Below are 12,564 nucleotides of genomic sequence, written 5' to 3' on the forward strand. Positions count from 1 at the left end.
AATAAAACTTCGTAGTAACTTTATACTATGTTTGATCGAAGTCGGCCATTTGATAATATCAGTTTCGTACACGATTCGTATGCATTTTCGGAAGTATGTGACCTAACCTGTATTCGGTTGGTTTTCCCTTCGCTGGTTGGAAGGTCAGACAGGCCGTCGCTTCTGTTACAAACCGGACCTGTCAAATCTTCAGGATAGGTAAGCGGACCCTGTGAAAAACGGAATAATGCTAGGGAGATGATGATGAGTTTCGTGCACGATACTGATGAACCTAAAAATAAATCAACCACAATAATCGTTTACCAGGTGGAATTCTCAAGGGTTGCCACCAGATGAATTGTCGGTACAAAACGGTATCCTCACTATCCGCGCTTCTCGATTCCCTCTGTGTATCGACCCTCAGACGCAAGCTCTCAACTGGATCAAGAAGAAAGAAGCTAAGAATAACCTCAAGGTAACTGATAAGTATTAGCAAAGTAATTATTTACTTAATAGGCGGTGAATCGTTGATAGAAGTAGATTACAAGTTTTAGTTCTGGAATTAGTTTTTGGATTTTGTTATTTGTATAAGTAACCCATAAGTACTAAAAGCGTATTTTAAAATATGCTAGCTTTTAGCGCTCATTTGCTATTTTATAAAAGACTATTATGCAATTTTTTTTTACCTTTTAGATCCAGCGGTTTGGGCTTGGTCAACATGCCATTTTTACATTTTAGGTCATTATGACCTAACCTGTAATTCAGCTGATTTTCCCTTCGAATTGAAAGGTCCAATTGGTAGATGCTTCTCTCGCCTATATATGTCCTGCTGATCACATGCCTCCCCTCAACCAAAGAGGGTATGTAGCCACAGTGATGATGATAAGATATTTGTTTCCCCGCCACAGGTGTTATCATTCAACGACGCACAATTCCTGCGACAGTTGGAGATGGCCATCAAGTATGGGATGCCCGTGCTTTTCCAAGACGTCAACGAATACATCGATCCTGTAGTCGATAACGTGCTCGAGAAGAACATCAAAAGTATGTTACTCATTGCGTTGCATCATGATTAAATTTTGTACCGAGTGAGAGCCCTTAGCGCTCTTGGCCATTTGTCCGGCCAAGTAATGCCATTTGTGGCAAATCTAGAATAAGTGTAAAAAAAGTTGCAGACAGCATCACATTGGGGGGTCTGACAAGACCACATTGAGTCTAAAAAAATCAAAACCTTATCATTTGCGCGTATAATAGTAAGTGCGTAATGAGAATTAAAGTTAAATAGCAATATTGTTTTTTAAAATGAATGGCTTCAATGAGACTTTTTATCTTTTGTGGACTCAGGACAAATATACTAAAGCCGTAGTGAAAGAGACGTAGGTAACAAAAAGCTTATTTTGACAGCTGTCATTCAGCGTCATGCTAAATACACAAGGGTTGATGTAAATAGATAGGTAAGTAATAGAAGTATAGGTAGGTATGATTTTATTTGGAAAAAGACATTGACTGAATGCCGACCAGTTGAACTAACAATCAGATTCAGTACTGCAGTGGACTAGAGTGGACATGACTGATAAAATAATTATGTCATCTATTGCTGTTGACAACCATCCATTGAATTGTGTTTTTTAAGGTTTCTAAGTATTTTTTACCTTACAGCTGAAAGCGGGCGTTCGTTTGTGATGCTAGGCAGTTCTGAAGTGGATTACGATCCCAATTTCCGCATGTATCTTACCACCAAGCTTGCTAACCCGCAGTTCAACCCTGCGGCTTATGCTAAGGCAGTCGTTATCAACTATACTGTTACCGTGCAGGTATGTGTGTGTCACTTATATCGATGGTGGAAATGCGAAAGGGTTTAAAGGATAAATCCTCATTAAGGGAGAGCTGAAAAATCATTTTTATAGGAAAAATAATATGACTTTTTTGAAGCGTAAAACAACTTAAGTGTATGTATGATACCCAACCCAATGTTAATAATTTTCATAAAATTTATTCTTATTAGTAGTATGGAAAGAGTCTATTTCAACACGTGTTGATAAATAAGTGTCTTAACAGTCTAGTCTAGAACTTTTCTGCCAGATAGTAGTACTGTTATCAGACACTTATCCGAAAGATATCAGGCAGTTTATTAACTAGTTTATTTTAGAATTGGTAGACATTTAGTTTCTCTTACTAATTATATATTGTACGATTTCTTCCTTACGATTTCTAGGGTTTAGAAGATCAGCTGCTCAGCGTAGTGGTCCGTGCAGAGCGCGCGGACTTGGAAGAACAACGAGAGTTCCTTATTATGGAGACCAGTGCCAACAAGAGTCTGCTGCAAGGACTTGAGGACTCATTGCTCCGAGAGTTGGCCACGTCTACTGGAAACATGTTGGACAATGTGGAGCTCGTTAACACGCTTGAGAATACCAAGTCTAAAGCTGCTGAGGTGGGTACTTTTGCATTTAATTTCGTAGTAAAAGAGAAGTACTATGCACCTCTGCTTTCAGGGACACAGGTGTCATGTTATGTTTAACAGAGAAGTGGAAGAAGAAGAATTTCAGAAATTGTATATTTATTGGAACACTGTATCTCACTAGGTAATAAAAATACATTATGTATCAAGGCCATTAGGTGGCCGCACAGCACGACTTACATCGTGATCTTTCACAAGCTAAAGCATCACAGTCCAAAATCAACTGGGAATAATCGCTGAGCTCAATATTTAATCCGTAAAATCTTGAGTTTTATTGAAGTACCCTTTGGCTCTGATTCTTTGTACACAATCAACCTTATCTGAATAACGCTATACTTTTGTGACCAACATTGCATCATTCGCGTCACTTTAGGTTATGGAGAAACTGGAACTAGCAGAGCGGACGACTGCAGACATAGAGAAGCTTCGCGATGGATACCGACCTGTGGCCAAGCGTGGGTCCATCCTCTTCTTCGTGCTGTCGGACATGGCCGGAGTCAATTCCATGTATCAGTACTCTTTGTCTTCTTACCTTGACGTGAGTACCAGTTCAATGGTTCCTCATTGGCTACTGCTATAGTTTTTATAGATGGTTGTTGTTGCAATAGGTTACCTGAAGAGATGTTTTTAGGATTTTCGCTTATGATGAATAGAGCATTAGCAATTTAGCAGTACAGTAACATATCTTTGGGTAATAATGTGAGATTTGATTCAGATTTGTAGTCATCAAGTTAATTAAGTTCTTTAACAATCGATGTGCAAGTGCAATACATTGGGATTTGAACGAACACGGTGCTTGGGTAAAAAAACCCGACAAACAACCGTAAGAGACTCCAATTGAATATTTACTCGTGTGTTAAACTGGGGACCAACTTTCTTTCTATTTGGGTCACTGGGGTTGAATATTCCAACTGTACACGATGCGTGGGTACTTACGGAAAATACGATTAAATCACATTAGTTACCGTTTTCAGGTATTCTCATTCTCACTACGCAAAGCAATGCCGAATGTGATTCTGGCGAAGCGTCTGCGCAACATCATTGACATGCTCACTAAAAATGTCTATGATTATGGATGCACAGGTTAGTAAAATGATTTGGGTATTATACTTAAAATAATTATGTTAGTGAGATTACATTTATATTATTTACATCACCACTGCATCATCTCAACTTCTTGGTTAAAGTTCTCCTCCATCTTGCATCATTATTTTTGGTCCTACGCTAACGTCATTCACAAATCGCTACATCCGGAAGAACAAAGTCAGAATGTACTTTTTAAGTGTCTAGTGACTTAGTATTATCAAACGAAGCGTAATGTTTACATTATTTCTATATACAAAATTATTCGGAAACATTTCAGGCATACTTCAGTTTTTGAAGTCTCACGAGTCTGTTCTTCCCACATATATTTTTCTGTCCTGAGGTTCTTTCGGATGTGCCAACTCATCATCATTATCAACGGGAAATAGTACACTGTTGGACATAAGTCTCCCCAAGGCTCGCCACAACGGCCGATCCTTTGTCGCCCGTTCTAAGTACGAGCGATGTGCCCCGCTCACTACCACTTCAGTTTAGCAATCGTTTGGGCCATGTCGGTGACGTTCTTGATTCGTTCACGCAGAGAAACTCCGATCATAGCCCTTTCCATCGCTCTTTGAGTGACCTTGAGCTCTTTTTGGATGTGCCAACTATAAATTTATAACGTAGGACCTAAGTAATTGTTTCGTATTGCGTAAAAAGGTGATGATATGCATAGGTATATTCGAGCGTCACAAGCTGCTGTTCTCATTCCAAATGGACATCAAGTTGGAGCAGAGTGAGGACAATGTGTCGCAGGCGCAATTGGACTTCTTCATCAAGGGTAACGTCGCTCTCGAAAAGGTGGCCCGAGCCAATCCCGTCTCTTGGTTACCTGCGCAGGTACTTATGGCTTTAGTTTTTGATCTATTTACTACAATGTGTACACGAACCCGAGACTTAAACCGTAAGATCATAGCATTGAATCTCTGGTCGAGTTTTATCTAAACCACTAAATACTTACGTTTTGTATTTTGGAATTCTAATGTTTATCCAAACGAAAATAGTTGATATGATGTTATGAACGGTGAACAAAAACATCGTGAGGAAACGGGCTTACCCAAGAAATGTGCTTTTGGAGGTCAGATTGGTCCGTAAAAAACCGGACCTGTCATATATCTGCAAGGCAGGCAAGCGACACTGTAAATATCGGGGTAACGTTATGACGATTGTTAGCATATGTTAGGTATTTAGTATTATTATTTTATCTAACTTGGGCAAGTGATGGTTTTATATGAATCATGTACCTATTACAGGGTTGGCAAGATATAATAAAGCTGAGCATCGACTTTCCGGATCCGTTCATCGCACTGCCTGACCACATCGCCAGAAACGGTGACAACTGGCAGATCGTGAGTTTTAAATACTTTTTAAGTCATATCGTCTATAGTTGTCATGTTGGAAAAGTGGGTTTTCGTAATGCATCAGCCGATACTTCAATAAGTTGGAAATTAATCTCAATAGAGGACTTTGTTTCCATAGCACTCACGTGCTAACCCTAATATACGTATAGATGGAAAACAGATGGAAAAACTACGACTTCTTCTTTTTGGTTCTGAGTTTAATAACCGACCTCATGAACTCTAGCGTTAGGGTTACTATGGAGCCGCGAAAGGCTCCTGACTTGGCTCATGTATCGACTAGGTACATATTCAAACTTTCCTGTCCCTGTAGCAAGTCGCCTGCATAATATCGCACACGACGCGGCTAATGAACTGACGCTATTGGCTACGCGATAAATAAACTTATTCTATTGGCTCATTTATCCTGTCGCGCGCGATATGTTTGCAATTTGTTATTGCTATTGAATCCCTTCTATATTTGTCATGTTGCAGTGGTTCGACAGCGATACTCCTGAGGCGAGCGATATCCCTGATGGGTACCGCGACAATATGAAGCCCTTCGAGTTGCTGATGTTGATACGCTGCTTCCGCGTGGACCGTATTTACCGCGCTCTCACCGACTACATCACTGTTACCATGGGCGAGGAGTATATTACGCCGCCGGTCATTAGGTAGTATCCTTATTATGCCTACATTTTTTTGAATAAAATGCCAAAATAAGTATCAATAATAACCCTGACTGACACAGGGTTGGCGAGGTGAGCCCCCACGATAGAAGAAGAATTCAAATTTGGTTTGCGATCACAATTTGATCACAACTAACATCCTTATTCTAAGATATTCACTCGACTCTTCCTCCACTTGACTCGGCCTTTGGTCTCAGCTGTGCATTTTGGTCAGTTGACATTTACGGCCTCGACTTGGAGACTTTACTCACTGGAGTCGAGCATATCATACTGCCAACGAAAATAATTAGGTAATAACATGATATCTTACTGGAGTAAACTTGAGTTAAGGTTGAGGCACCGTCTAAGTTTACTGATTTTGAGCTGAGTTTGAGGAAGACCTTGAGATAGGTTGGTAAGGAAGGTTGGAGTTAAAATCTTAAAATACCTTACTTTTTTCCAGTCTTGATATGATATTCGAGCAAACGACTCCGTTCACTCCGGTGGTGTTCATCTTGAGTCCGGGTTCGGATCCCACAGCTGATCTGATGAAGTTGGCAGATCGCTGCGGCTTCGGCGGCGGCAAGTTTAAGTACCTGTCGCTTGGACAAGGGCAGGAAAAGGCAAGTTTCGTACAACATGCAATATACATAACATCATCACATGTACCATTTTCAGGAGAGATTTCTACTATAACTGCTCAAATCGTATAACTGCTCTTTTAGGGTTCCGAACCTTAAAAGGAGAAACGGAATCCTTATAGGATCACTTTGTTGACAGATGTCAAGCAAAACTTTTTCTCAGGAATGCGTGGATGTATCTAAATTTAATACCTAATACTTACCTACGTCTCCGGTCCTGTAAAGCTGTGAAAATATCAAACTTCTAAGTCAAAAAACTTAAAGTACGACTTGATTATGTCGTCATTTTTATTTGCATATCTCAGGCTGCCTTGACACTCCTGGAAGGCGCGATATCGCACGGGCAGTGGTTGATCCTGCAGAACTGCCACCTGTTGGTTTCATTCCTGCGCGAGCTAGAGAAGCAGCTGGAGATGATGACCAAACCCAACCCCGAGTACCGGCTGTGGCTCACCACCGATCCCACGCCCACCTTCCCTATTGGTATCCTACAACGTTCGCTGAAAGGTAAGCCTCAAACTTCATAGGTGCTGAATTGCTGATTGCATTGGGCACTTTGCAGTAAAATAGCGAAGGTCTGGCGGCAGCTGGATCTTCCTCGTAATACCTAAGTATGTAGTATTTTTCAGGAGTCTCCTATTTCTCTAAGACCACGAGATATGCCGCGGAACCATAGCCGGTGAGACAACAATCGTATCATAACTTTCCACGTTTTTCATTGCTTGTTTGGTATCGTGCACCCACAACTACCGTTTTTGTTACTACGCAACGAACGGCGGGTAAATCGATGAAGCGGTTCAGTCAGAAATGTCTGAGTGCGGCCGCTTGGACATACGGACTCGTGTAATTTATTGCTGAGGGCATATATCCCTTCTTTCTATCCCCTGTGTCTAAGACAGTGGGTAGCAGTGAAATTAGGACTTCCAGGTACGATCACTGTTATGCTTGAGATCAGATATGACCTTCTTCTTCCTTGTACAGTGGTAACAGAGCCTCCAAACGGTCTGAAGTTGAACCTGCGCAATACATACTTCAAGATGCGGCCGCACGCCCTGGAGGAGTGTATCCATCCCTCGTTCCGCAAGCTGGTCTACGTGCTTGCATTCTTCCATGCTGTTGTTCAGGTTATTATCAACATTAATAACATTGTCATTCTGAAACCTACTTTGATCACAGTTTAATAAACCCACAGTTTGGTTATCCCGATATTTTTAAGCTGCACGTCTACGTGACCATAATTGATACGGAGTTTCTTTGTAGATTCCTATAGGACTACATTTACTAGATCAACAAACCGCTCCAGATATTGCTATGTGTTCGGCTTATTGTTCCGATTCTGCGGAAGGGGTGTGTTTCCATTTCTGTACGTGCTTTTGGAGACTCACCAGTTTAAAACTGGAGATTCACCAGCTTTGCCTAGTTTGGGAATCCCTGTGCAACTCCCACTATCCTAGAATATAAGCACATTTTTAGTTGTTAGTGAACATTTTTGTATTTCTTTTTATTGCGTGTAATAAAGTTTATCATAATTATTATTTTAAAACAACTTCTCTCGGTAAAAACTCTTTTTATATGAATTGTTTGTATGTTTATGACAGGAGAGGAGAAAGTATGACAAAATTGGGTGGAATATATCATACGACTTCAGTGAGTCAGACTTCACTGTATGCATGCAAATCTTGAACACGTACCTGGACCGCTGTTTGATTGCTAAGGGCCCTGTGCCTTGGGCCACACTGAAATATCTCTTCGGAGAGGTAATTAGCGCGTATATCTACTTACTTGAAGATTTTTACGGGATTAGAAATAAAAGTATGGAAGACTTTCTCCCAGTTGTATTAACATGTACTATTTGGTGTCAACGACTTCCTTGGTCCAGTGATTGACCGTTAGGCTCACGATCCGGAGGTACCGGGTTCGAATCTTGCTAGGGACATATCACAAAAACATTTTCTTTTTGTGATCCATAGTTTGGTTAGGACATTACAGGCTAAACACCTGATCGACCGAAATCTGTCCGTTGCATGAGCTATGTGTGTGGAGTATGGCGGCTCAGTAATAACCTTAACACCAGGGTTGCTGAGGTTGGTCATCCATTTCCCAACCCACACGATAGATGCATTTGATGTCAAATTCGAATTTAAAGAGGCATTTGATGAAACTTCCGTTTCCCAAAAGAATTTTGATTGTCCAATACCCAAATCAAAGACTCCCTCGTAAAGTTCCTAATATTGGCGCAAAATTTTTTGAACGTAGTTGAATGGGATGGTTCTAAAGACTCCTGGATATTTCCAGGACACACACATGTCACACATCATGTCATGTCATGTGTGTGTGTGTGTTGGGCACATGTCGCTCAACTCAAAAAATGGAAATCCTGTATCCAAACAGGTGATGTACGGTGGCCGCGTGATCGATGACTACGACCGCCGAGTGGTCAACACCTACATGGAGGAGTATTTGGGAGAGTTCCTCTTCGACAAGTTCCAGCCGTTCCACTTCTACAAAGACGCCATCTTTGATTACGTCATCCCACCTGATGGCGAGCGGGAAGAGTACATTGGTAAGACACTCGAACTAAACTCACTTGCATACTCAAAACTTTGAGGGATGAGTCAGACCATTATTCTGAGTTGATATCAAGTGGAATGTTTCGTCGCAAAACTATGGTAAATTTTCATGAATTTTCCGACAGGAAATTCTACTTGATATCAACTCAGAATCATGGTCTGAATCATCCCCGTCAGTATTCGTTACGGTGTCACTAATACCCATACCTACTTGTAGATAAATATAACATTAACATACGCTCACGACACGACTATATCCAAGAAGGGTAGTCAGAAGAAGTACATCCATCGCAAGATGAACTACGTATCTTACCGAGCATTCTGTAGACCAACATAATGGTCGGAGATATCTCGTGATAGGTGGATCATACCTACTTACTCCTTTCTTGAATGAATCTGAATCTGTCTATCTTAAAATACGGATGAAACTACTATTTTTTGAACAGAATACATCGACACGCTGCCTCTAGTGAACACGCCAGAAGTGTTCGGACTCCATCCAAACGCTGAGATTGGTTACTTCAGTCAAGCCGTCAGGTCCATATGGGGACACCTCATCGAACTACAGCCGCAAACTAGTGAGAAGATCATCATTATCAGCCTAGTATAAAGCTTAGTGCACTATGAAGCGATACCGACGGCGGGCCGGGAACATTTTGAAATAACATAACATAAACTCACGACTATATCCTTGGGTTAGTAGAGGTACTATAAGCTGCAAAAGTGCAATCAGTTTCTTGCAAAGTAATAAATTAACTGGTTGCACTTAAGACCTCCTGGTGACATGGCGTTTCTGTAATAGACCAAAAACACCTATTGTATAATTATGACAACTAGTGGTTCATAATATCACCACTGTTTACAAATAATTCCCTGGGCTAAGTGACTGAACTTTTGCTCTTTGATTGTAAGTACATCCATCGCAAGATGAATTAAGTAGCCACACGTCACCGATCTTTCTGTTAGGCCAAACGATATTTTAAAATGTTTAAAGTTAAATACGCAATCACACGGAAATCCTTCGCAGAGCCCCGGTACCTTTTTATACAGACTCCCACTCCCCGGCCTGCAGTTCTCGCGGTATCGCCTCTGTGTGTATTTTATGTAGAGCCATGGTAAGTGTTTCCTCATAATGTTGAAAATCTCATGTATATTTGTTTTTCACTGCTGCTTAGCACCTGTATTGGGCGGTAAGTCTTTAGTCATTGTGTTTTTCTTTATGTATGGTTTTGGGTATCTAAGTAGGTACTTAATTATCATAACGTTATTTTTGAAGTGTATTTCTTATCTAATAATTTATTAAATTCCACTCTGTGCTGCTAGCGAATTATGGTAAGTCCAGTTAGACAATATTTCAAGGTATATTACAGGCTCTTGAAGCCAACAATGGCGGTAATAGCAAATGTACGGTTCGGGCGTTTAGTCTTCTCACAAACCTCGCGATCAGACATTATATGCTGGCCAAATTGGACAATTGAGTAGAAGAAACCTCGACACAAATGGCCAGTTATGGAGAAACTAAATCTGTGGCAAATGGTTTGGAACTATCTCCTGCATTGAGTAAACTCCGATTAAATGGTTAATGGAACGGTGTAGGGAGCGCTGGTAATTACGTATAATAAAACCCCACACAAATATTTGAATGAACTGTATTACTTAGGATATTATATTATTATTTTTTATTATTATTATTTTTAAACGGATGCCTGCAGGATTATTGATGAGATGATCTCGTCCGTTCCGGTTTTATAAGAGCAGTGGGTTCAAATCCTGAGGACCATTCTACGCTAGATTTACCTTTCTCTTTAAGATGATTATTCTGCGATAAACGATGACTTCGAATTTTGATCGGCTTTTGATTTTGGCGTATCATAGGCGAGGCGGCGGGAGGCATGTCTCGCGATGACTTCGTGGACAACGTGGCGACAGACGTGCTGGACAAGCTGCCGGCCGAGTTCGAGATCTGGCGCGTGCGCAAGGCCAACGAGATGAACATCACGCCATCACTCGTTGTACTGCTGCAGGAGCTGGAGAGGTTAGTATAGTACATTTTCTTCCTTGAAATATGGGTAGGTACCTAAGTTGCCTAATACTTTCTCTCTTCATTGCATTATTCCCACATGATTTGGGGTCTGCTTTTCGCGTCTTTTAAAAGAAAATTGAATTGGGCAATTTTCTTTTGTTAGTACTTTTTACATCCTAAGCGTTAGCTTCATTCTCTTAATGCGGACAAAGCCACTCTTGGACTTTACAACATGGCCAGCAGGTCATTGTTGTAATTCATCTAAGAAAGCAATATTGCAATATTTGAAATTTATTGACATTGGGCACTTTTATATGCGCAAATGTCTAATTGCAATGTTTGTTTTATAGATGAACTGCTTTGATGTGTTTTTTAACCCCCAGGACGGTGAGCAGGTAAGCAGTTTGCATACATAATAATAATAAAGTTATCCTTTTCAGGTTCAACAAGCTAATAAAGAGGATGCGGCAGACCCTCACGCTGCTCCGCAAGGCGTTGGCTGGGGAAGTAGGCATGGACGCGGTGCTGGACAACGTTTCGTACTGCCTGTTCAATGGACAGATCCCGGCCACGTGGCGCGGGCTGGCCCCGGCCACGTGCAAGGGGCTCGGGGGGTGGATGGACCACTTCCTTGGACGGGCCAAGCAGTACATTGACTGGGTAAGCATATCACTGTCCTAGCGTAGCTTGCAAAAGGTATTCATTGCAAATCTGACCTTCCAACTCGCGGAGGACATCTTCCAAGTTAGCAACTACTACGTATCTACCTTCTAACGGCCTCCGTGGTCCAGTGGTTGAGCGTTGAGCTCACGATCCGATGGTCGTGGGTTCGAATCCTAGTGGAGCCATATTACAAAAAAATACTTTGTGCTCCCTAGTTTGGTTAAGACTTCCGAAGGAGATTTTTCGATTAATCAAATCAAACGTACTTTATTGCACAGAACTAAATTTCAACAATCAGACATAACACATGAATACAGCACAATTTGGGCGGCCTTATTGCTCTAGAGCAATTTCTTCCAGGCAACCACTACCAGGAAGGAAACAAACAAACAACAATAACATGGAAATTAATCGGATGATTCATCCTACATTGTCAATCAAATATTGGTCAGGCTACTAATACTAAAATTGAGCCACGATAGTTACTGTGTTGTCCATAGCTATGGCTGTCTCAGACCTATTAATACAATACTCAAGTCGACTATCTATATTGTAACTGAAGGTCTTCGATTAGACGTAAGGAACAAATTGTTAGCTTGTAAGATAAAATGTAAAGAATAAGAAATAAAAGCCAATCCCTATTAAATAAATAACCCGTGTAACAGTAAATCCCTAAAAGATTAAGAACGTAGAGTAGGATAGACTAGGAATGACAAGAATGAAAGATGATGAACGAAAGTGCGCGAGGCATGAAAGCGAGAACAGGGGCCTGTTTAATAAAACTTACAATTGTAAATTTCAGTGACAATTTGATGTACATTGCGGAGTGTGTGATCACAAATATTTTGCAGTTTCAAATTAGCTACGTAATGAACACCAAATTGTCATTGTAATTTACAATTGTAAGTTTTATTAAACAGGCCCCTGGTATCACCATAGAGAGAATTGGAAATAAAGAGAAGCGTAGGGCCCAAAAAAGGACAAGTAGAGTACAATCTAATGGCATAGAGCCTGAGCGTAGAGAGGTGTATGTCTGATATATAAGGTCCCTGTCCATCTGAAAAAAAAAACTGAAGGTTTTCTAATGACAACTCTAAAGATCCGCATTGCCAGTGTGATTAAAACAAACTACTTCACTT

The 12,564-nt window shown here is 40.8% G+C and overlaps 1 protein-coding gene across 1 annotated transcript in view; it reads left to right on the top strand.

The window, feature by feature from the left end:
- Window positions 1–12,564, top strand: part of LOC126374632 (dynein axonemal heavy chain 10) — a 60,306-nt gene that overhangs the window by 45,435 nt on the left and 2,307 nt on the right. The window contains exons 71-87 of the mRNA XM_050021322.1: window positions 307–454; window positions 888–1,023; window positions 1,639–1,793; window positions 2,195–2,413; window positions 2,814–2,978; window positions 3,415–3,523; window positions 4,200–4,363; window positions 4,777–4,872; window positions 5,356–5,534; window positions 5,992–6,151; window positions 6,475–6,676; window positions 7,151–7,293; window positions 7,768–7,926; window positions 8,561–8,732; window positions 9,186–9,317; window positions 10,615–10,774; window positions 11,203–11,422. Of these exons, the coding sequence (XP_049877279.1) occupies window positions 307–454; window positions 888–1,023; window positions 1,639–1,793; window positions 2,195–2,413; window positions 2,814–2,978; window positions 3,415–3,523; window positions 4,200–4,363; window positions 4,777–4,872; window positions 5,356–5,534; window positions 5,992–6,151; window positions 6,475–6,676; window positions 7,151–7,293; window positions 7,768–7,926; window positions 8,561–8,732; window positions 9,186–9,317; window positions 10,615–10,774; window positions 11,203–11,422 (2,719 nt within the window). The remainder of the gene's footprint in view (window positions 1–306; window positions 455–887; window positions 1,024–1,638; window positions 1,794–2,194; window positions 2,414–2,813; window positions 2,979–3,414; window positions 3,524–4,199; window positions 4,364–4,776; window positions 4,873–5,355; window positions 5,535–5,991; window positions 6,152–6,474; window positions 6,677–7,150; window positions 7,294–7,767; window positions 7,927–8,560; window positions 8,733–9,185; window positions 9,318–10,614; window positions 10,775–11,202; window positions 11,423–12,564) is intronic.

This window comes from Pectinophora gossypiella, chromosome 17 (genome assembly GCF_024362695.1).
Source record: "Pectinophora gossypiella chromosome 17, ilPecGoss1.1, whole genome shotgun sequence".
Taxonomy (NCBI): Eukaryota; Metazoa; Arthropoda; class Insecta; order Lepidoptera; family Gelechiidae; genus Pectinophora; species Pectinophora gossypiella.